This window comes from Coturnix japonica, chromosome 3 (genome assembly GCF_054131305.1).
Source record: "Coturnix japonica strain WE chromosome 3, WE-NBRP24, whole genome shotgun sequence".
NCBI classification, from domain to species: domain Eukaryota; kingdom Metazoa; phylum Chordata; class Aves; order Galliformes; family Phasianidae; genus Coturnix; species Coturnix japonica.
In genome coordinates, this window is record NC_140665.1 from 21,763,277 (window position 1) to 21,787,399 (window position 24,123).

General features: G+C 43.9%; 1 protein-coding gene across 3 annotated transcripts; it reads left to right on the top strand.

Moving 5' to 3' along the window:
• The first annotated feature begins 127 nt into the window (after window positions 1-127).
• Window positions 128-23,466, top strand: MIA3 (MIA SH3 domain ER export factor 3). Of its 3 annotated transcripts, none has more exons than XM_015857182.3 (29): window positions 128-1,089; window positions 1,688-1,821; window positions 6,506-6,592; window positions 7,577-10,508; window positions 11,161-11,427; window positions 11,597-11,706; window positions 12,475-12,606; window positions 13,228-13,249; window positions 14,816-14,904; window positions 15,052-15,129; window positions 15,218-15,328; window positions 16,138-16,209; window positions 16,426-16,530; window positions 17,290-17,412; window positions 17,522-17,645; window positions 18,478-18,527; window positions 18,615-18,705; window positions 18,833-18,971; window positions 19,373-19,474; window positions 19,588-19,648; window positions 19,758-19,793; window positions 19,885-19,952; window positions 20,348-20,445; window positions 20,585-20,716; window positions 20,902-20,970; window positions 21,102-21,178; window positions 21,325-21,396; window positions 22,022-22,184; window positions 22,542-23,466. In XM_015857182.3, exons 1-29 carry the CDS (start codon window positions 945-947, stop codon window positions 22,874-22,876), a joined length of 6,024 nt encoding a protein of 2,007 aa, XP_015712668.2. In that variant the 5' UTR covers window positions 128-944; the 3' UTR covers window positions 22,877-23,466. The 3 variants fall into 3 exon arrangements, with proteins under 3 accessions (XP_015712668.2, XP_032299594.2, XP_015712669.2); XM_032443703.2 differs by having other exon boundaries at window positions 21,328-21,396; XM_015857183.3 differs by lacking the exon at window positions 21,325-21,396.
• The last annotated feature ends 657 nt before the right edge of the window (window positions 23,467-24,123 follow it).

Here is a 24,123-nt window from a genome sequence, read left to right on the forward strand (position 1 = left end):
CACATCCCACAACATCTCTGTTCTCATTACATCAGTATCCTACTTTCACTATCCCGCTTGGCCCAATTTACTTCTTAAAGTCCTAAATTTGTTTAGAAGCTGTGTGTACATTGTTTGAATGAAGTAATTGAAGATGTAGGGAATGCTGCATGGTTGTAGTGATGAAAGTCATGTACACCTATTGACTGCAAGGTACTCATTATTGCACAATAAAAATGATGGCTAATGCAAGAAGTATGTAATGCTGTTTCTCTTCACATCTCCCTTTCTTGCCCTTGTCTTTACGACTACAGACACCGCTAACTTTTATCTTGGTCTTTTAATGCTTGATAACCTTATACTGACAGCGTTAAACAGCTCTGCCTTCACGAGCAAGTGGAGCTGGAGACCAGGCTGGGAATGAAGTCACACAGAGATTAATGCCAAAGGAAAACCAGCTTTCCTTCCATTCTTCAGTCATCATACAATATAAGTTGAATATACTTACTTCCATACACAGTAGTGCTTTCCAGTCTTTTAAACCCGCCCTGTTTTTATGCTGTTATTCTGTATGTTTTTAAGGTTATGAGCGATGAGGCTGTGGAAACGAATGCGCCAAAAGCAAAACTCAATAGTCACAAGGACACAGTAAGAACACGAGCTGTAGTTCTAACGCAATTAGCAGCGTTGATCGCTGAGTGCCGTGATGGAAGCTGGCATTAAATGAGCGGCCTCAGCATTTATCCGCTGGAAAGAGCGTTTTATTTTTCCCCCGACATTCGATAACCGTTCAGTAACGCTCAGTTACAGCACTGCCCCGTTCTGCTCTTCGCCTTTCCAGCTCCTCTTCCTAAGGAGGGTCCCGCCCGCCGCCTCCACCCGCGGCAGGTCCCTCCCCCGCCACCTCGCCTCCCGCGGCCGCTGCTGACGTGTCTGCTCCCTCCCTGCCGCCGGCGCCCGCCAACATGGCCGCAGCGGCGCCGCCGGACCCCCGGCTGCTCCTGGCCGTGCTGCTGCTCCTGCCGCCGCCGGGCCCGCTCTGTGCCGCCGGGCCCGAGCTCAGCCGCCGCTTCACCGAGCGCAAGCGCTGCGCCGACCCCGAGTGCAGCAGTGAGTGCCGCGTGGGGCGGTGCGGGGCGGGCGGCGGGGGGCCCATCCTTTCCTCCGCTCCGCTGCCTTCGGGAAGGCCCCGCGGTGCCGGCCGTGGGTTCCGGAGGGGTGACTCTGGTGACTCTCCGATCTGTCAGCCCGCGTGGGGCCGCGGGTTGGCGTGGGGATGGGGCAGAGCCGCTCCGAGCGGGACGTGTTGTGCACTGCTCATCCTTCTGAGCTCATCCTTCGCTGCAAGTTTCAGAGCCCACCAGCTCCTTTTCTTCTGTGCTCTCCGGGTGGTTTTTATGCTTCGGATAACGTGAGCTTTATTCTCTACGAGACGAGTTTCAACCCGTCTAATTTAATATTAATAATTAGCCTCGTAGAGAGCTACTCGGATGCAATTCTCAAGTGCTTTATCAAGCTCTCCATCGGTGAGCTTGCATTTTATCTCCAGTCTTATATTTTCTCTTACGCCTTCATCTCTCGACCTGAGATTCACCCTGCGAGTGCAGCAAGATCTTATTTTCTACCAATTAGGGAAGGCTCCTGTCATAAAACTGTTATTTTTATTGTTATTATCTTAAGTAATACTCTCTTTATTTTCTCTCTACAGAGCTAATGTGCCGAGGGAAAGCAATGAAGGATTTCCAAGGTCCGGACTGTCGTTTTGTAAATTTTAAGAAAGGAGAAACAATCTACGTGTATTACAAACTAATAGGAATGTCAACGGAGCTTTGGGCTGGAAGCGTAAGTGCTGCAAAGCGTTTGTTCTCTTGCCTTTCTTGGTATTTTCCTGTCATAATGTTCTGTTTGTTTTGCTTTGTACAAGAAAACTCATGTTTTTTCACCTGGAAACACAGTGTGATGGATGCCATTTGATCTCGAGGCCGATGTGAAATGGGATGGATTTGGATCAAACTCGAGGCATGTTAACATGGGCTTAAAAACTGTTTCTTTTAGGAAGCTCTCTTTGTGTTGAAGGACTTGCATTGCAGCACTGGAACTGGTGGCTTGTGAGCTGTCTGGAAGCTGAACTTCCCAGCACATCTAGCGAGGCTTAAACCTGCACTTGTGTTTACCCATGAGGTGGTGTCTTCCTGCCCTCAGTATAATCTTGTAAAGATTTTCCCTTAGATGTGTCTTAATTACGTTTTATCTTCTTAATATTCAGCTGCCAATCCCAGTGCTCTGGGATTTAATGATGTGTGTGTTATTTGTCTGGTAGAAGCAGAGCTGAGATGCCCTAGAGGAAGAGATGCGTTTGTGGGCTTCCACTGAAAATCTGAGAGCTTGTTTAGTCCACCCCCCTGTTGCCCCCTGCCCTTGTTACTCCCTACACCTTCTTGTATCTGTCCTTGCTGTGCCCTGCTGCCAAGGGAAGGCAGTTGCCTGTCACTGGTGGAAGCCACAGCTGGCTGTGTGCTGAGGGCCCAGTGGTTTGGTGATGGGCAGGACGTATGGCTTTCCCTGACCTGCTCAGGCTGGGTGTGGACAGCCAAGCTCTCAGCAGGAGCTGAATCCAATTAGAACAATACAGAAGAGAACGGAAAGCTGCAGCAGGCAGTTAAAGAAGAGTTCGTAATTGTATCGTGCTGGTTATTCCCTTCTGACATGTACTGGGCCATAAATAATCTGGTTAATTAGATGGTGGAGGTTTCCAGGGCTGCCAGTTCTTGAGATGAGGAGTAGTAACATGGGGTCGACTGTGCATCTCGTAGTGACAAGGTGTAGTCCAGACTGTAAGATCAAACAGCAGCTTTAAGGTAATTGCTGCGTTAATGTGCAGTTCAACCCTATTCACTGACTAGAAGCTCATGCAGCAGTTAGGTGTGTCTCCAAGATAAAAGGGTTTTATTTTTCTCTAAGTTTAACAAGTAAAAGCTGAAGTTGGTGGGCGTAGAGGTATGGTGAAACTTGTTTGCTGTCATTTTAAATGGTGTTACGTGCTTCTCTGTGCTTCTTAAAATGATACCAGGCTAATTCAGTCTCTTTCTCTCATATCTCTGGTCCTGCCTGCTGATGCTCAGCTGGTGATGGTGCAACTAGTTTGCAAATGCTGTGAAGGGAGCAGAGGTACCTTCCCATGCACATCCAGCAGGGGACTGGCACATCTGACCCTGCTGCTGACCCCGCAGTTGTGCACTTGTGGGTTGTACTGTGGTCTCTCATGCACCGTGACTTATGTCAGATTTGGCAGCTTGATTTATGGTGATCAGCCATGTCTGTTGTGTGCAGTTTTGGAGCTAGGGGAAGGCTCTTGCTGGCTAATTAAAATCAGGCTACCTAGCAGGCTCTGCGTTCAAACAAATTCCTTCTGCCACAGCCTGTTTAGTATCTTGTCGCATGACCTGGTGTCATTTGATCGTATGTGTTTACCCTACTGACTTCTTCCATTCGCTGAAGTTTTGGAGGAAATTATTTATTAGAACCTAACAGAAACTATGAGTTCAAGAGACAACTCTCACTTTGTGACCTTTAGGTAGGGGCAGAGGTCAGGTGTGCATGGGAAGTTTGGATTGCTGCATGCTGGGGTTTGTTTCAAACGAGTTAGAAATACAGACTATAGTCCTGGTTTTAGAGCTGTTTTTAAGGAGCCATGAGAATTACAGCGGTATTTCTGACCTGCAGGGAGATGATCCCTTAGGGAAGGATTCACTAAAGGTGAACAATCTGTATCAGTTGGGTTTGGGCTTTATTTGCCATTGCAAAATTCACTCCACCCTCTTTAGGCTATTGTTGATTTTTTGCCCTGTGCTGGCAAACATGCTGCACTGTAGCAAAATAGAGCCTTTATTTTATGATCTCAGCCTTGTATACTTTATTACTTGCAGAACTTCCATTGACTTTGGTATTTTGCATGTGAAAAATTTCTGGAACTCAACCATAGTATGTATTCTGCACGTGACATGGCAGGCTGGTTTTGGCATTAGTACAGCAAAGCCAAATGCTAGGGGGCAATAATCCACAAACATTATGCATTTGTGATTTTATAAGTTTCATGAATAACTCACATCTAAGAAAATATGTGAGTTTTTCCCCAAACCAGAAGGTGGAGCGTATGTGGCACTGTCACTGCCCCATGCACCACATCCTACTCTACTACTATCCTTCTCTTTAGTGTTCACCTCCCACTGTTTACAGTGTTGTGTTTTGCAATGTAGATTTTTCTCCTGTGTAGTTCACCTGCCCTCTGCCCTCGTCTTTACCAGAGTCCACAGCTCCAAAACCATGCAGGTAATTCAAGTTGAGACTGATCCTTTTTAGCAAGGTATTACAGCAAAGACGCTTTAAGTTCTTGCTGTAAAAGGCCATTTCATCTTACAACAAAGATTTTTTGCTTTGATCCAGTGTTGAGAAAACTATTTCTGTCCTTCTATTACAAGAAATAGACTTTGCTGTGGATCACTCTCCCCCCGGTGTCATGTATAGGGTAGCAGGATTGAAGAAAGGTAGGATAAATTTAGATTTCAGGTAAGCCAGGGAGATGTGTCTCATGACCCAGAGGGTGAGGAAATTTATTCCTGTCATCTCTGTATTTCCTTAACAAAGGGAAGGGAAGGGAAGGGAAGGGAAGGGAAGGGAAGGGAAGGGAAGGGAAGGGAAGGGAAGGGAAGGGAAGGGAAGGGAAGGGAAGGGAAGGGAAGGGAAGGGAAGGGAAGGGAAGGGAAGGGAAGGGAAGGGAAGGGAAGGAGTGAAAGTGTCTTTTATAGTGATCTGGGTGCATCTGCCTTCTTTTCATGGTGTTCTTACTGCCTTTTCTCCATCATGTCTGTATAGAATGAGAAATGTTTCCTTCACTTGCACAATGGAGCATTATTTTCCTTTACAAGACTGGACTTGTAGGGAGAGGAACAGATAAAATTTTGGGCATGCAGATCCTGTATGTTTCATAAAGCACATAAATGGCAAACTGGGTCACTGCAGAGGAGCTGTATGGTCAGTTAGGATTACACCAAATGAGTTTTAAATTGTGATGTCTAGTTATAATGGTAGTCACTGAGATTAATCTGTAAGAAGGCTGCTTTGAAGCTTTTGTTTTTAACAAAGATCATTTAAAACCGAAATACAAGTTCATGGGGAGAAATATGTCAGGATAAAACTGAACTATGCAGCACAAGGACAAAGCCTGCATCTGTTCTGTAAGAGCATGATTAGTTGTGCTGTGTTCACAAAAGAAGTGTGTGTGTTTAGGGATGTAATAGATTTATTTTTCCCCCTGTCTCTATCTTAGTGGTTTCAACTATGGGTGGGAAATAGTTAACACAGCAAGTCCTGCCGTGTACCAGTACCTGGCTTCCATAGTTTTCAAAAATGTTAGTTGTTATCTGCTGGATGCAGTTTTTTTCTTCTCTGTGCCTTTGTGGATTCAGAAAATCCCAGCCCAGTTGAGCCTGTTTTTAGTAATGTCAGTGTAGCAACACTTGTCTGCATATTCCAAACTATTTTAACATAATTGCTTTCCTTTTTTTTTCCCCTTTAAATTTGATCTGTATCTGTCTGCTCTTCCCAAAGAAAGGTCATGAAAATTTGTAATTGTCTTCTTTCTCCTCCTCCATCAGCAACAACCAAGAAATGACCAACTTTCTTTCTTCCAGATTTTTGGTCCTCTAGGAACCCTGTACCTTTCTGGGTGTGTCCACCAGGCACTAATTGCCCAAATTATCTAATCTGTGTAGTGATAGTGTGCTTTTAATATTGGCTTCTTGACAGCTGTTGTCAGAGCTCTCGAGCAAACAGTAATGTCTAGATCTTATCCAGTTAGTGATAAGGGAGTTTCATGTCTTCCACTATTTGCATTGGTGTAGCATGTTGCCTCTCTTTAGAACAGCTGTCTGTAACTAGTTGTTGCTCAGTGCAGATCAACAGTGACATTGCAGAGGAGAGAATATTTTCCATGCAGGTTTTAAAATAGACGACTGTATTACCTCAGGGGCAGTTTTGAGCTTTCCTAACATCCACTTTTTTCCTTGAACTTCAAAGTGAATATATTGGCATGAAATATTGACTAATAGGGTTTACGTTCATGCACGAAGGCACTCTAATGCTTACTAACTGAGGAAAGTTCTGATGCAAATATGGCACTGATGAGAGAGCATACGATAGCAGTTAAAACACATGTGAGGCAGAGTGCTTGGGTTCCACTCCCAACTCTGCTAATTCTGTATATTGGTTTTTAAAACATAAATCATAAAACTTAGCAACTTCACAAAACTGTGGTGAAATGTAAACATGAAATCGGTGGAAACTATTGTATGAACAAGGTATTGCTAATCTTCTTCTGCTCGCTGTGTTAAGTTTCATCTAGAAATACTAGAGGATGAGATTGACATGTTTGTTACCAGTGTCTGTAATTAGGATTTTAACAGTCACATGATTTCAGAAGCTTTTTTTTTTTACCAATTTTTCTTTGCTTGCCTTTGTTTTCTGGCAGATTGGAAGTGATTTTGGATATTTTCCAAAGGATTTACTTGAAATAAATCACAATTATACCAATGAGGAGCTAGAGTTACCAACAGAAGTAAGTCTTATGTGTTATTATTGCTTTTTTATTTGCGCTTCGTACTGTTTCCTACGTCAGCATTCAATAAAATCACTGAAAAGGAGAATGGGGAGTGTCAGCAATCCTCAGTTACTCTTTCATTTCAGTAAGCAGCTAAGTACATATGTTCACGTATGTGTTGGGAAGTGAAATGTTTGTATAGATATGCATGTGCAATCACCAGCTCAAATTCTTGGCTCTGATGATTCGCTTCTTGAATAATGTTGGGTTTTTTTTTGCAAATAAAATGTATTTTGATTGAGTTTTAGAAATGCTGCTAGAAATGCTCACGCGTAAGTTGTCTGGTATGTATTCATAATTGTTTATTTTCCCAGCTGCAGAAGTTTGAAAGTGCTATCAGAAACAAGCAAAACCCATCTGCTATTAGTCTTTTGAGTTTAGACTTGATCCTTCAAGGCTTACACAAATGACTCTCATGTGGTAATAGCTGGTAACTCCAGATCTGCTACTACAGATGCAGCTTTAAAAACTGATAAAATTGTATTCAGTGGCTTGTGCTGCAGTTTATTATTTCAGAAACTGTGTGACAGGCAGCTGCTGCTTGGAGGGCATGGTCAGTTGAGAAGAAACCGGTTAATAAAGCTTGGGACAGTGACATTTGCTTTCTTCTCCTTCATGCATTCAGCAATAGAATTGTTCTTAATTGAGAGTGTATGTGATGATTAAATGAAAATACTGTCGAGACCATTACTGGCTTCTCTTCTGTTCTTTACTAGAAGGTTTTAGAAGAGATCAAACCATTTACTTTTTCTTTAAGTTTTTATGAGTCTTTGGCAAAAGTTCCACTGATTTGAGAGAGAGTTTTGGTTAGGAATTCTGCATGGTTAATAACATTGCTGCTGTACCTCCATATTTCTGTAGCTGAACAAGAGGGTTGGGTCTCATCATTGTAAAATGTAAAATAAATAAGTAATAATGACTACATACTGTTTTTCATTTCAGGAAACAGACTTTGTTTGCTTTCAAGATGGAAGAGATGACTTTGATAACTATAATGTGGATGAACTTTTGAAGTCATCAGAAGAGACGATAGCAAATGAAAGGGACACTGAATTAAGAGATCCAGGGACAATACCAGCTGAAAGAAATGAGAGGGATGAAGAGGAAGGAAAGGTTGATACGGTAGATTTCCATGATGCTTTGGAGACAGACGAACTTGCGACCAAGGAAGACAAGGAAGCCCTTGCCGTGACAGAGGAGGTAGACAGTTCTCTTAAAGAAGGAACTGAAAATGCTGGGATGAACCCCACTGTTAATAGTCATGAAGAAATCTCTCAGGGAGAACAAATTGCACATGAGCACTTACAAGGAATGTTAAATGAGAATCTAAAAGGGCTAGAAAGTGAAAATACCAAAAACTCTAGTATTCCTCAGGGTGAAACTAGTCAACTTGACAAAGAGGGTGAAGAAGTCAATGCCTATACGCTTCTAAACAGAGAGCTCTCTGTGAACTTGAAAACAAAATTTGGCTCAACTGCTGATGCTGTTGTATCAGATGATGAAGTGACTCGCCTCGTTACATCGATGGAAAATGATTTTAATGAAGATTTGAGCAATAATGCTTATGATGCAGAGGAGGAGTCAGACTTTGTAGATCAGTCTGAAGAAATTCCTTTGCTGTCATTTATGACAGAAGAAGAAAGCATATCCCCAGTAGATTCAGAAGCTGATGAAAGCAATGGCTTTGAGTCAAAACATCTTAAACTTGATGAATATGCAAATGGTGCTACAGAGCTACACAACCAAAGAGACAATGAGGAAGAACGTGATTCAGATGTATTAATTACTAAAGATGCCTTCAGTGAGAACAAGAAGTCGGGTGATAGTGTAAATATGGACGTGTTTGAATCTGAACAAACAAAGGAGAAGCGGGATGAAGCCATGCCAGTTAGCAAGAGAGAAGCACCAGCAGCACCTCAACTTGATGATCTCTCCAAAGAGCTCATTACAGGAGAACCTGTAGGTGCTAGTGACCCAGATTCAAAAGAAAATACAAACAAAACCGAACAGTTTGAAGAGCAGATCACAACTGATGAAACGGTGTTGCAGCTTAAAGAGCTGAAGAGTGCAGCTGTGCCTGATCCTGGTGTTTTGCATAGTCAAGGAGATGGTCTGAAGTTCAAATCATCTGTTGAAAGTAAGCAAGATGCTTTAAGTCCACCTGCTGGTGATGTGAACCAAGGTCCAGAAGGAGTGCCACTTGCTGAAACAGAGAAAGAAGAGGAAAAGGATGAGGGTGATACCTTGAAGGAGAGCTCAGAAGGTAATTTTAAGCACAGAAAGTTATGGGAGAAAATGAAGGAGAAAGGAAAAGCTAAATATGAGCCTTCTGGTGATGTTCCTGCAAAACCAGTTGAAGATGTACAACATGCATCGCAAAGTGATGCAGGAGATACTGAGCTTCTAAAAGACAAACTGGAGCAAGGAATGCCTGTGGTGGAAAAAGAAATCCTAAGACAGGAAGAAGATTTGAAACAAACAGGGGAGGATGATCATGAAAATCAAAGGCCCATCTCTGTTAAGAAAGAACCAGAAACAGAGAGGGGAAACGTGAAAGAACACCCTGCAGATGAGGGAGACCCGAGCCGTAGAGGAGCTGCTGAACAACCTAGGCCATGGGAAAATGAGACCGAGTATTCAGAGGCAGATGTGAAAGAAGAGCTTTCAAGAAATCTTGGCAAGGTGACGATACTTGAAGAAAGCATTGAGAAAAGTTCCCCAGAAGAAAAATCAAGAAGTGCTACACAGAATACTGATGCAGAGAATTCTACTCAGCAAGGAACTGTTCGTACTGATAATGAAGGCTTAGACAGAAAGCTTGGCACAAGTTCAGCTGGAGAGCAAACCCTAAGGCTAGATTTGCAGTCTGAAGAGCCAGATGCTGAAGAAGACCCTGACTTGAAGCAAGAGGAAGAACTACTGGAAGATGAGAACGCTGCAAGTGCAAAGCTGTTGCAAGCAAGGCTTGCAAATGTACAGTTGTCTGATGGTCAGACAACTAGAAGTACAAACCCTGAATCAGGAGTACTGAGTGAAGCTGTTACAGGAACTGTAAATCCTACTTATGAAACGGGAGAAGAAACAAAGTCATTTTCTGAGGAAGCTAAAAAAATAAGCAGGGTGCAGGATGCACATGAGGCCGGAAACGAAGGGGTTGACAAAGTGGTGAGTGAAGATACCAAATTAGATGAGATTGAACATGTCAGGGAAGACAACAAAGAGTCTTCTGAAGCTGAGGAACCATCAGCTGTGGAGGAATATAACTTCAGACAGGACAGCAATGACTTTAACCAAAGGAAAGACCATCTCCTAGAGGGCATTTCACTGGGAGACTCAAAAGAGATTCAAATTTCAGAGGATACAAGAAACACCCACCAGCATTCCGCACATTTCCCCAGCCCTGCTGACATGTCAGCAGTCAGCAATGACACTGTAACGGACTACAGTGAGTCTGTGAAGCGACTCACAATCACGAGAGATTTCCTTGATGAAAAGCGTGTGATACGCCTGCAGAAGTACCTTGGGCTCCAAAATGTGATTAGGATTGAAGCCATGTTTCAGGACATGAAGATAGAGATGGAGCTTGCTCGGAAGGCAAGCCAGAACATTGAAGAAGTAGAAAAAGCTTTGGATCAGATACTTAAGTCTTCAGACTCGAGCATTATGGATGTTGTAGGAAAGGTCCTGGATTCCAGGGTGGCAGAAAATCAAGAGGAGATGGTAAAAGAAATGGATTTGTATGATGAAGAAAGTGCACTGATGGACGATATTCAAGAATTAATATACTCTTTAAGAAGTAAATACTCATCTGCTAGCGAGAGTGTCCCACTTGCTTCTTTTCTAGAACAGGAGGAAGATCAGCTGTATGTTCAAGGTAAGATATCAGAATGTACGTATGTGGGGAGTTTGAGAGAGCTTTCTGTTGTGCATAAGCAGACCGAAAAGAAAAATAAATCATTGTTATCTGGTTTGGTGTTTAAATTGATAAAATGAAAGTAAAACTATATCCCAAACAACACTATGTACACTAAAAAAGCTTCTGTGTAAGAGAGGGGGATCTGAGGGTGAATATGGCTAGGAGGGGATATTCAACTCAGGTGTTCCTACCATCTTGTTTTTGTCCACATTCATAAAAGAATGTGTGTGAGCATAAATACTGAACAAACTGATCTTTTTTGTGGTGTTGGAACCAGTCCTTGAGTCTGTTACAGTCTTGCTGTTTTCTAGTTAACATGTAAGGTGGTAAGATGCGCCCTTAGCAAGACTTCATTCACAGCAGTAAATATGCAGTATGTGATTTCTGATAAAGCGCCGTTGGAAACAGTACAAATACCTCACTGCATGGTCAGTGGTTGATACTCTGTGTAAGTTCCATAGAGACATTTAATTAGATGGCACTGAAAATCATTTAGGTTCCAGTTGGAGTGTCAAAAAGTGTCAAGAAGGCTTTGTCAAATGTGGTATTTCACTTGTGAGCAAGAGCTGAGCATTGCTTCAGTGCTTCAATTCTTGTCTTTCTGTCACAGGTGCTGCAAAAGAAGCTGAATATGAGACAGCTCCTGTCAGAAACTTACATGGCACCGATGAGAGCAATCAGAAGTTTCAGCAGCTTGAAGACAAGAGGCCATTTCTTCCTATGGAGGAGGAGGAGGAAACAGATGTTAATATTCCAGCTGAGGATGAGGATAAGAGAGAAGCTGAAGATGGGTACAGCAGTGAAAGAGGATTGCCAATGGCTGATTCCTTTGGGGCAGCTGATGCAGGAGACAGCGCCAATGGAGACAGTGCTGCAGGTAACCTTTGCTCCTGAAGAGGAGCACGGCTGAATAGTTCTGAGAGATATTGCGGGGGGTTTCACTGTTTTTATTGCACGTTGGTGTAATCCTGAGCTGTTACTAACGACCGCCATCCCCTCTAGCGGTGCTGCTGTGTAACCGCCGCTTGTCTCTATCCATTTTTCAGCCCCCGTTCCGGAGCTCTCTCCGCCTGTCCCTGTGGAGCCCATGGCGGTGCCAGGAGGCGGCTCCTCCCGCGTTGCGCCGCGCGGGGCGTTGCGCCTTTTGCTGCGCCAGGTGAGTGGCGGCGCGGGGCGATGACGCGTGTCGGGGCGGGCTGACGTGTGCCTGCACTGCCAGCCGGCCGGGAGCCGCCATGGAGCCGGCGGGAGGCGCCGAGCCCCCGGAACAACAACGGCTGCTCCAGGTGGGGGAGCACGGGCGGCCATTAGCGGGGCGGGGTGAGCGCCCTGCTGCCCCTCAGGGGCGGGCGGCTCCGAGGGGGGGATCCCGCAGCGCGGCGGGGGCCGCTCGTGGCACCTGACAGCGGTTACGGGCGCTGCTGGCGGGGCCGGGGGCCGCACCGAGCTGCTGTGCGCTATGCTGCGCGGCCTGTGCATATGATAGATGGCATATGACACTGTGACAAGGGTGAGCGCTGCTGACAGAGCTGTTGGTGCTGTTTTCTTACACCCGGCTGCAAAGTTGGTGGTTTTTTTTCCCCCCCCCGGTGTTTTTTTGCCAGTGTGGAAAGGGCTGGCTGGCTGCTGGTGTGTGCGGATGTGTGTTCTTTGCGAGCAGGTGGGGGCTGCCAGGTGTCTTCCAAACGCTCACACTGCTGAGTGTTCACACAAGCACCGAGCTGCTGTGTGGTTTGCTTCCTCTCTGGTTTTCGGTTTCGTACATAAGTTGCAGACAGGCCCTCGATGCTTCTCAGGCTCTGTGAGAGGCATAGAAACACTTGTCAGACTGCTCCCTTTACCTGTCAGGCCTTCCTTTACTGCTTGCTTTACCCAAGCACTTAACAGAGTCGTATTCGCTGCCATTCATGTTGTTGGCTTTCAGTTGGCTGCCACCCTGCCTGAGGATATTCGTCCTGGGCCTGATTTCCACGGCCTTCCATGGGAGCCTGTTATTGTCACTGCCTTAGTGGGGATGGCCACACTCGCTGTCATTTTCTGGAGAACCTGCCTTTCGGTGAGTGTAGCTCATGGGTCTGCTGAGACTTCAGGGGCTGTTGGTAATGTCAACAAACCGTTTTGGCATTAGGGCTGTCAAAGCTGTGGGCTTTTCCATGTAGAGTGTTAGTATCACTTAAATGCTGGGCTTCGCTGCTAAAATAATTTGTAGCTTTTTTTCTTACACTAAGAAAGTTTTCCTTTTATGTTACATATAAAAAAGAGCATCTGAGCTTTTGTATTGGTGTTTTGGAATGAGCAATTGCTGTGAAAGCACACATTGCTTTAAGGCAGGGTTGAAGTGAGGTGCAGCCTTTTTTACATTAACACATTCGTGATTGTTCTTTGCGAAGCAGTTTAATTTTCTTTATGCCTCGTGGGATGCGGCCACTCACTGTTATCCTTGTAGTGTCTGGGTAAACAGATACTTGCTTAGGCTCTAGGACAGGTCATTAGCCTGGAAGCTTTTATTAGAAAACAGCTTAAGCTTGTTTGTAGTGTTATTCAACTCCAGTTGGCAGGGAGGGATGTACTTTCCATGTGCTGCTTTAAACTGTGCGTACACGGTAACTTGCTTCCATAGGAAATATTAGTGCCTTTCACATGTTGCTTATGGTTATTTTCCTTTTTTCTTCTGTAGGTAAAGAGTAGAATGTATCAAGGTAAGTTTCTCTGTGCTTTTTGCTGTGCTTGCTACTTAGGCACTTAAAAGTTTGGGTGGTTGTTTCAGAGGACTAAGCGTTAATCTTCAGTTCCTTTCAAGGAGAGCACTGAGCTCAGGGTTATGGGGTCAGCTGGGCTGCCTACATGAGTCTGAGGGTTTGGAATATGTCTGTAGTTAAAAGAAACAGTGTGACCCACACCTGTGGGTTAAGGAATGGCGAGGAAATGGCTCAGTGTGGTTCAACCTGAATGTGATCCCTGGGTTAACTGCTATGATTGGAGAGGGGGAGAATGTTTGGTTTTCTGCCTTGCAGTGAATTCTCTCTTCCTCGGTGCTTCTCTTGCCATTTAGGGGGCTGCAGGGAGCCCAAAACTGCTGTGCAATTGGGAAGGGACCTCATAAATGCAGATCTAAATATGTATGTAGATTGAAGTGTGTTCAATTTATGGGTGTTGAATAGAGAAATACTTCAAAGTAGGGCAATTGCTGCAATTTGTATTTGAATACAAAATGAAAATATGAAAGAACTGGCTTTGCACCAGGTCTACCTATTTCCTCACCACAAACCATACTGCTTACTTGTCAGTACTCTGTAGTTTCATTTCAGTTATACTGCACTTCTCTTTCGTACAGTTCATGCGGGTTGGTGAGATGAAAATAGGCTGTTAGGATCATGGGAAGCGTTTTGTACCTCAGCAGCCCCTTGTCTGCCCTCCTCTCCTGGATCCTCTGTGCCAGGAGCCCCCGTGTGGGAGAGGAGGGGAGGGAGGAGCAGCAGTTGCCATCACACTGTGTAGGATGTGGTTGGAACAACCGGTGCTTCTTGTTTGTGCCGCAGGATTTGCTGTGGAGCACGTGGGGTCGGGGTGCTCAAATGAAGTCATGCTAATTGGACAATTCTTTTAATTTATTACACTTCAGTTATGTTATTGCAGTGATGTAGGATGTGTCCTAAAGGTAGGTTAGAGAGAAACAAAATACGTGTCTAAACAACTTTTGCTTGATCACAGCCATTTTTGATGTCCAGAAGTAGGCTTTGTTAGAAAGGCATGTGGCTCCTTGGGTATACTGGAGTTCTTTCAGAGCTTTCATCCCATTCCTTCTGCTGACCACTCGGTTGTAAAGAAACAGGTTGTAAAGAAACAGGTTGTTGTTTAGGGAAGGCAGCTGCATCTCCTTGAATATCAACACAGCAGTCTGAGACTTCCCCAGCATTCTATTACTTGTTTTGAAGCACCTCCTCGGTGTGTAGGCAGCACCTCACTCTGCTCAGCTGTGTGAGCAGCTCCCACCAAGCAGATACAAGAGGCGAATGCTTTGCATCAGTGTTTAATAAGCTTTACCGTCTTGTTTGCAATCCTAACTTTAAATGAAAGCTGGAAGTGCTCAGACTCCTGCAGAATGAGCTGAGGTGGCAGGTAGTGGACAACTATCCTGGTCTGTGCTGTAGTCCTTTCTTGTATATGTGCCCTATAGTGATAGCTCTGGTTTTGTTTGAAGTACAGTTATTGTAAGCTTTGTTATCGTTATTGGAAGCTATTGTAAGCTTTCTTTCTCTTCCTAGTGACTGAAAAGCAACTGGCTGAGAAGATTCAAAACCTCCTACGAGAAAAAACAGAAATGTTAGACAAGTTTTCAGAATGTGATGAAAAGGTATCACTCTGGGTTCTTGTTCCTTGCTGATTTTCTTATTGGTTTAATGGCACAGTCAGTGCAACAGTTTGTATGCTTTTATTTTCCATTCCTACTGAATGTTATGCTGAAAATGTCCTCAATTCTGTTGGTTATTTTCATGCTTAGATAAAGCAAGCAAAGGAATCGATGAAAGCGGCCCAAGAACAGAAAAGCATCCTGTCAGATGAAATTGCGGGGCTGAGGGTAAGGAGCACTTAGTAGTCTTTGTACTGAAACTGGAAATGTTAATAAAATAACTTGCTTTAGTTGATCTTCTGCTCTTTTTGTGTAGGACACTGTCAAAGGACTGGAAGAAGCGAATCATCAGCTAGATGACAAAATAAAAAGCCTGAGCACGATGCTTGACACAGAGAGAAAACAGAATGCGAAGAAACAGAAAAAAGTAAGAGCAGTCACACCTACGTCTTGCGTTGTCCTTACTTTAATTGTGCCCTACAAACTGCTCACAGTCTGGTTAACAGGGAGGTAGAGAAAATGAGATGAACCACCTCAAAAAGACCTGAAATTAAACTTAGGGTTCATTCCAAGTTCAAGCGGGAGATTCTCTCGACTTCTTTTGTCTTACAAGATTTCTATCAAGTTCTGTGGTTGTGCTTTCACACATAATTGGATTTTGAGCCAGGAAGTCCCATAACAGCATGGGCTGAAGGTTTTAGGTTGGTGAGAGTGATTTCCTTGTGCTTAGAGGAAACATTTTGTTCTGTAACAAATGAGAGAGTCTCTTAAGTGCCCCTAATTTAGATCCAGAGGTGGTATTTAAAAAAAGAAAAAGAAACAAAACAAAAAAACACTTCATTTTTTTTCTTCCCTTTTTCAAAGCTTGATTTGCTGTAATAATAGTAAGTTCCAACAGGTTCTTTGGTGTTTTGATCAAAGGTTGTTGCTAATGACAGCGACACGTGGTACTTTCATTCTGGGCTGTGTTGGTATGAAGGGAGCTTTCCCTGCCATGCACAGGCTGAGTCAAAGGGGAAAGTTGGTTCTAATGTGCAGAGTCTGTTTCTGTTCTTTGCTTCACTGATAAGGCAGCGCCGTGTGCTTCTAGTCTAATGGCTGCTCTGAATGGAAATGTGTTGGTGCTCTGAATTTCCATCTTTGCTTCCAAAATGCATTGATTACAGTAATAACAAAGTCAGGCTCAGCTCCCTCCCAGATCAATACACTCTCACCGTTGATCTTTTTCTTACGTAGCTCTCTGAAACCCAGAAGTCCTTGGAGAAATTTGAAGAGGCGTTCAACATGCATTCTGCAGAGCTGTCTGAGGTAAAGCATCATCTCTGTCCTTTCAACAGTCCCAAGTGTCGGTTCTGTACCAGGAAAACTCATACCTAGAACCTGATAGAAAATGCCGGCTTGGCAGATTTCAGCTGTTTGCATGTGTGTGCCTTTTTCTTTTCTGTTTGCAGGTAATACGTAGCTCTTACTCCGCTACAGCTTGGTTTTTATGCCTCTTTTTGTTCCTTTTTGTTTCATATGTAGGTGCAGATAGCCCTTAATGAATCTAAACTAAGTGAAGAAAAGGTGAAAGCAGAGCTTCAGCATGTGCAAGAAGAGAATGCTAGGCTAAAAAAGAGCAAAGAGCAAGTAAGTTCTGCCAGGCGAAGCAATGTTGTTTCTCTTTTGATTAAACACTGGCACTTCAATCCCAGTTTTCTGGAGTAGATCTTCACAGCGTCTTCATTTTCTTAACACAGCAGAATCTCACATTTCACATTAAGACTGAATTTAAAGCCCTGAATCCCCACAAGCTGTTTGTGCAAAAAAAGTCTCACATCTCCATTATGCCAGTTCCATTGGCTTGATTTTTGGCAGTAACTTATCACAAAGTTTGTACCAATGCGGTGGTCGCTGTGTGCTCGAGAAATTGCTACTTGGGATCAGGGCAGAAGGATGTTATAGCAAAGAGCCAAAAATCAGTTCTGAAACAATGTTAATGGAGATCCCCTTTAGCCCTGGAATCTCATGACAGCACTTCTGTGGGTAATCGAAAGTATCTATCTTCTTTTTCTGTATGTGGCATAAATGCTGTTCTAACGTGGTGTGGTTATCTCCGAGCTGCAATTAACTCCTAATATTTGATGTGTAGGTGTAGTTTGTGTCTGATATTGGAATATTAGAGGAGAAAACTTGAATTTGTAAAACCACCTAATGATAGGACTTGCAGAAAGACTCCAAGCATCCAGTTCTGCCAGTAGACCAGAAGTGTGTGCCATAAGTATTAAGTTTGCTCTTCATCTATGGCCTGTGATGATCAGTTCTCACCCGAGCTGATAGTAAAAGAGGCTTCTCTTACACATTCTAAAAACAAACCAAAACATTGCCTGGCCTTTGTGTTTCATACAGCTGCTAAAAGAAGCCGAAGGTTGGAGCGAGAGGCACACTGAGCTCACTGAGCAGATCAAACTGTATCGGAAGTCTCAGAAGGACATAGAAGAAGCACTTGCCTACAAGGAAAATGAAATTGAAGTAGGTTCCTTGTTATAAGCTTTAAACATTACGTGTTGTGAAATGCTTCAGTATGCTTTACAAAATGCAGAGCAAATCTCCTTCAGTGATCCTTTAATTTCTGTACTAGGTTTTAACCAACTGCATTATGCAGCTGAAGCAGCTTGACACAGATTCAGCATCTGAGGCCAAGAATGACGGTGAAGGGCTTGAATGGAGCACAAGAGATGATCTGGCCAACGGAGAGTTGCCAGGTACAGTAGTCCAACCTGCTGGCTGATGCACACAGCAGCTAAAGCATATCAGGTGATTTGTACGTCTCATGGGGAACAAGGAGAATAATGTGTGCAGCTGCTTGTGCTGCAAGTGCATGCAGTCTTCAGACAACACGAAGTACTGAATGGAGAAGTGCTTCAAAGGCCTGTAATCATTTTTACTTTACTCAAGTAGGTGTAATGACAGTTCTAAAGATGAACTGTAGAGAAGCTCACAATTAAGACCATTCTGAAAGCTAAAAATCTCTGCCCCGTTGTTGTGCTACATTTATGTTTAATATGAGTTTGTAGTCAAGAATCGCGGTTATCTCAGGATACCTTTAGGTAATGGTGTCTTTCAATCTGAAAGACTGAAACAGCAATTCGCAAAACTGTTTAGGAAGTTGATCTTCCTTGATAATGGACACATTCACAGTGTGATGCTGGGGCACTTCTGTCTCTGATTCCCTCCCTCCAGCCTCCTGAGTTCTTCTAATCCTACAGCATAATTAGGCTGAAAGTTCTCATGGCTTGAATTTCATAAACTGTGTCCAGTAATGGACACTGCTCACACTAATATTATAGCAGTGGCTAGAAAGAAAAGCTGCCAGGAGCAATCTTCTGGAGAGCCTTTTGGAGTAATTCTGCCAGTTCTCTTGTGCTGGGCAGTGAGCTGTTGTTGTGTTTTGTTGCATTTCCTACACAACTCCCTGTCTTTTTTCCTTTGGACCGATCCCACATTGAAAGGTGGGGAATGTTATTTTTAACAGCTGTAGAGTTCAGGGAATTGGGATTAAGAAACAGTGAAAACAAATGCGTTTTTCTCTTCTAGATAATGAGAAGATGAAGACTCAGATTAAACAGATGATGGATGCCTCCAGGGTATGCTACACAAGATGATGAGTAAATACAGTTACATTACTGCTATGCCCGAGATTGTAAACTTTCTGCTGATCCTTTTTTTTCCAGGTAAAAACTATGTTATCTCTAGTCGAAGAAGACAGAAATTCTCTGCAGTCCAAGCTGAGTGATGAAGTAGCAGCGAGACATGAGCTGGAGGGTGGGTAGACTTAGTAAAACAATGGCTTTGAATGAAATGCTGTTTGCGATTTAAAAACAACCAGAACACTTAAGTTGCGTAACAGTTCCAGTTGCAAATTCCTCACTTACCTCTGCTTCTCCAACAGAGCAAATAAAAAAATTAGAACACGACTCCTCCTCGCTGCAATCAGCCAAAGCTCGGCTGGAAAATGAATGTAAAACACTACAGCAAAAAGTGGAGATCCTCGGTGAACTTTACCAGCAGAAAGAAATGGCGCTCCAGAAGTAAGCCTGCAATTACTCTTCCATGAGATTGCTAAATTGTTTGAGTGCATGTTGATGGCTGAGGTGGATGAATCACTAGCACTGAAGAACTACTTATGAATACAGATGCATGTATCATTCTTGGATTACTTTCTTTTCTTACTGAGATGTCTGTAATACAATCTCAGTTTAGCGTGGAAAATATTAGGTAAGATTCAGGGATGTTTTCAGTTAGATGGCGAGGCAGTTGTAAGAGAGGAAGACATTAGGAGCCTCCTCAGTACATGCAGAGAAATGTCAAAAACAGTACAGTTAGTGAAGAATAAGGTTAAAGAGGGTGTGAAAAGTTATCACATAAGAGATAGAGAATGGGTAGGATGGGTGAAGTACGTTTTTTAATCTGTTTGTTTTTCCTTGTGTAGAAAGCTAACACAAGAAGAGTATGAGCGCCAGGAGAAGGAGCAGAAGCTGTCTGCTGCAGATGAAAAGGCTGTGCTGGCTATCGAGGAAGTGAAAGTTTACAAGTAACTTTGGTTTCCTGAAGGCTGTTGTTTCTCTTTATTTCAGCTACTGAGGAAAACTCGTTTAATTTCTCTCTTCCCTCCCTCCCCCTCCTATTGTTTTTCTTTTCATAAAGGCAGAGGATTCAAGATATGGAAGAGGAATTGCAGAAAACAGAGAGATCTTATAAAAACCAGGTGAATTGTCTGCTACTTTCTGCATCATTCTAATACTCTGTAATGAGTTCTAGCAAATCAAGGTATCAGAAGAAAAGAATTAACATACTTCTTTTCTTCTCTTCTCAAGATTGCTGCTCATGAGAAAAAAGCGCACGACAACTGGGTAAGAGCGTTCTTCCCTTTTTGATACGAACATCTTGTATTTGGCTTCTGGCTGATGCAGTTAATGCAGCTGGCAAAACTTTCCCTGACAGCTTATTGCCCGTTCTGCTGAGAGAGCTCTGGCTGAAGAGAAGAGAGAAGCAGCCAACCTGAGACAGAAGTGAGTACAGTACAAGCTGCTTTCATTGCTCTGGGATCATGCTGTTTCTTAGGCAAGGAGGAGCTTAAATTCTGCAAGGTGCACGGTCAGCCTGTTTCTGTATAATGTGGGAGACGGAGAGGTTGGTTTGATCTCTTTGGAGATCAAATCTCTGTGGTGCACAAATGAATAACAACTTTAAGCTTTGAGCTTGTTTTGATGGTTAAAATAGGATTTCTGGGTAAAAGCTCAAACATGTTACAAAGTAGTTTCTGTGATACTGTTACTTGTAATACAACAATACAACAAATACAACTCTCATGTATGTATGATTATATGTATAGTGTATAGATATACATGTATATACATGTGTGTATATATATACCTATATTTAAGTTACTATCTGTTGAATTTAGATTAATGGAGGTGAACCAAAAAATCATCATGCTTCAAAGACCGCTCATTGTAAAGCCAACTCCAGGCAGACCTGATCGCCAAGTCCCACCACGCCGAGGTGAGTGCTCCTGTTTCTCCCAAAGCTGTGGTCTTAAAATCAGTCTATTCTTAAAAAAATAATCCAAAACCCCAAAGGCTGTGATATAGTAACAAAACCAATGTGATTTACTTTCCTTCGTTGATTTTTCTTGCTGCAGTACCCTTAAGTAGAGATGGTTCTTTTGGTCCATCACCTGTGAGTGGAGGAAATCCGTCACCCACACAGATGATGGAAGTTCCCAGTAGGCCCCTTTCTGCTCCTCAGAGGGAAGGCTCAAGAGCTGAATTTGGTAAGCAGAGTGTTCCTTCCTGTCTTGTGCACTTTACATACTGCAAACCCAAGAATGCTAAGGTCTGATTTTGGTTCTAGGGGTTGTGTAAGTATTGATATCTGCTCTGTTAATACACAGATGGATTTATTTTGAAGTAGTTCAAGCATGTGTTGATTAGAATCTCTGGTGTTGTTTCTCTTAAGGTACAGTGGTAGATGGCCCCCCCGCTCCACGGAGGCAACCAGAGCTCCCTGGAAGGATGTCTGTTCCTGGTAAGTTATATGGCTTGCCACCAATTGCACAGTGTACTCACTTAATCTTTCACTTCAGCAATGGATTTTGAAGAACCACATTCCTTTTCCCAAAGCATGACTAAGACCTGCCTTTGTGGCTCTCTCTGCAGATCTTGGGCCTGCTGTAGCATCTCTGATCAGCGCTGGGCCGAGAACCTCCTCTCCTGCCACAGCAAAGGACAGGGCGGTAAGCTGAGAAGGAAACAACCTTCAGGAAACGTTTCTAATCCACAATTCACTGTACTTCCTGCTGCTGCTTTAACTGTGTCATGTTCTATCTTATGTCCTCCTGTCACTACTTTATTTGATGTCTGCGCCTTTCCCCAAAAAAAGCAGCCCTCTCCCAAAGAGCCTGAAGCCCCCTGTGTAACTACTGCTTCACCTTCATCCATTGAACCAGCTACAGTGAGTATTCAGAGGCTGAACATGGTGTTGCACTGCTTTCATGGAGAAGAATAACAGGCTTGGTGTTCTGAACTGCTCAATAACAAAACACTCTGCAGAACTAACTAAATGCTGATACTTCTGTCTCCAAAGGTTTCTCTAATGATGAGCAGCTTCTGTCTTTTTTAATGTAATTAATTGAATTAGACCTTTCTTTTAAGGGCTGCAGGGAAACGCTTCATTTCAGTGTGACTAAGATAATCTTAAGTATTCTTGTAGTATCTCACTGCAGTTCCACATATAACTTTGGGCTCCAGGCCCTTCACCAAAGGGGCATCTACTTGAAGATGCTTCACAAGAGTGATGAATGCCTTCAGCTAAAGCTGTACTTGAAAAGTTTCTCATCTGAGAAGATGCACAAACTGTTGACTCCTAGGTAGTGCACGCGGTGTTGTGGTTGAGGGGATGATGGTGCAACATGCCTCTTTATGTTCTACTCAGTTAATGAGTTTTGGGATGTCTTCTTTTCCTCCCCCCCCCGCCCCCCTCCAGCCTTTGGCCTGTGGTGAGCGGTTGCAGTACTCAGTGGTGTCAGTATTTCCAATGCAGTGACTAACATGCTGAATATTTACCTCATCTCACACAGGTTAACGTTGGACCCAGAGGCCCCCCTTCTTTCCCAGGGACGCCTGTCATGAACTCTCCAGCGATGGGACCTCCACCTCAACCACCTATTAACTATGGTCCACAACCAGCTCCCTTTCCTGGACACTACGGGCCTGGGCCGCGACCTCTCCCTGTGCCCCTAGGTACAGTTGCATTGTCTTGTGCTCAAACACACCTTTTCCCACCGAGCTTCTCAGAAGCACAATGTAGAACATGGAATCCCATCTGGTAGCAACAGTTTGCCATTCTTCATGAGGTTTAGCTGTCTTGCTCTGGGTGTTTGGATGAGTGGGTTTTTCCTCAAGTCTCTGTCACACCAAGGTGCTCTTCCTTGATTAGGCTGCAACACAAACCAGCAGCCAACAAGCACTAGAATAGAATTAGCAACTGCCGAAGTCTTGCACGTGGCAGTGACCTACGCCAGAGCTGCTCCAGCAAATTCAGAAATGAACAAGTCAGATCCAAGTGAAATTTAACTCCATTTTCTCCTTTCCTTCCAGTTTGTGGTGCTCCCTTACCACCACCAGCTGCAAGAGATTTCTTACCTGGCCCACCCTTAGGAATAAGAGATCTGCCTCCTGGCCCACTGCAGCCGCCCCTTCCAGATCCCAGAAGCTACAGACGTGGGCCCCCTCTCTTCCGGCCTCCAGTCCCTCCAGGCCCACACGATTACCCGCCGGGTCCTCCAGGCCCACCACTACCACCGCCCGCCTCCAGGGACTACTCTCGGAGCAGAGACTTGCCTCCAGCTGGACCCAGAGACTACCCTGCAGGCCCTGCACCGCCACCGGCAGGCTCAAAAGACTACGCACAGCCTCCTGTGCAGAAGCCCTGACTGCAGCCCCTGGTTGGTCGGCAGCTCAATGGAACGGCCTCCCGCGCGCTTCCTGCGCTCAGGAAGTTCTACAGCGGTTCTAGTCGAAGCCATTTGTCTCATTTCAGTATATCTCAGTTTTTTCAGGATTGATTTTTATCCAGTCGCTGCAAACATCTTACATGCATTTATGATCACCTTAAACTCATCCATCCTCTTGGGCTGCAAGAACCTTTCTGTGATGGACTTGAATCTACTCTAAACGTGCAATAGAACGGAATACCTGTGTGGCTAGTTTTAATTAAATGTAGCCTTCGTTACCAGTCGGTGAATGAATTAATTTCTTGAAAGATGTAAATCAAATCATTTCCTGTGGAAATAATTTTTAAGTAAAATGCCATCTTACCTGCCTTCTCCATCACGTCATGAAGCTGCAGTTGTTGTAGGCCAGGAGTTGACATGAGGACTGGGAGCTCTGCTTTTAGTTTTATTTTTCTTTTTAAAAAACCAAACACGCAGAACTGTCTGGTCAAGAGATCAGAAGCACAAATGACACTGTATTCAAAGGAAAGATAGAATAAAAAGCAAAATTCCTTTTGCTAAACCCTGAAGGCTTTGTTTCAGTGCCATTGTTTTGTTCAGAAAGAACACTGGCGTTTAGTCGTTTAAGCAGAGAACGCTACAGATACGACCACGCTGAAGAACTGAGTCACAGCTGAGGGACTGCGCGTGTCACAAGGTTTAGGGCTGAATGAGGAACTTGTCAGACTGACCAGCACAAGGCTGGATTGCTTCACACACCAAGGGATACAGAGCTCTGCTGAGGGCAGGAGGGAGCTGGAAGCTGGATGGATGCCTTGAGGGCTCTTGGGCTCCACGGTGACACAGGTAGGACAGAAAGGTTAGGGCTCCAGAACCCAAGAAATTTAACAACCACTTCCAATACTGACCTGCAGCACTCTATGCAAGGGTGGGGAGGTCAGTTTGCATCTCAGTATCAAAGAGTAATTCAGCTTCCTCAGCACTAAGTCTGTTCTTGATATTTATACAATAATAGAATCTACCTTTCACTAAAGCAAAGTGGTTTTATGTAAACCGTACTAAACTGTATTCTTTCAGTCAGTTAATCCACACAGAACAGTGGACAGCTTTATAAACATACCTTACGCTTAGAGATGTTCAAAGAAGTCCAGGAATGTAAAACTCAAACACAAGGATGTTGCAGTAGGTGGCACAGCACATGGGCCCACTTTGTGGGGTTTTAACAG

Coding starts and splice junctions, on each gene's coding strand:
- MIA3 (XM_015857182.3), top strand. CDS start 945: ATGGCCGCAGCGGCGCCGCCGGACCCCCGGCTGCTCCTGGCCGTGCTG. Junction 16,531..17,289: donor TAAAAAAGAGCAAAGAGCAA/GTAAGTTCTGCC, acceptor TGTTTCATACAG/CTGCTAAAAGAAGCCGAAGG. Junction 22,185..22,541: donor ACCTCTCCCTGTGCCCCTAG/GTACAGTTGCAT, acceptor CTTTCCTTCCAG/TTTGTGGTGCTCCCTTACCA.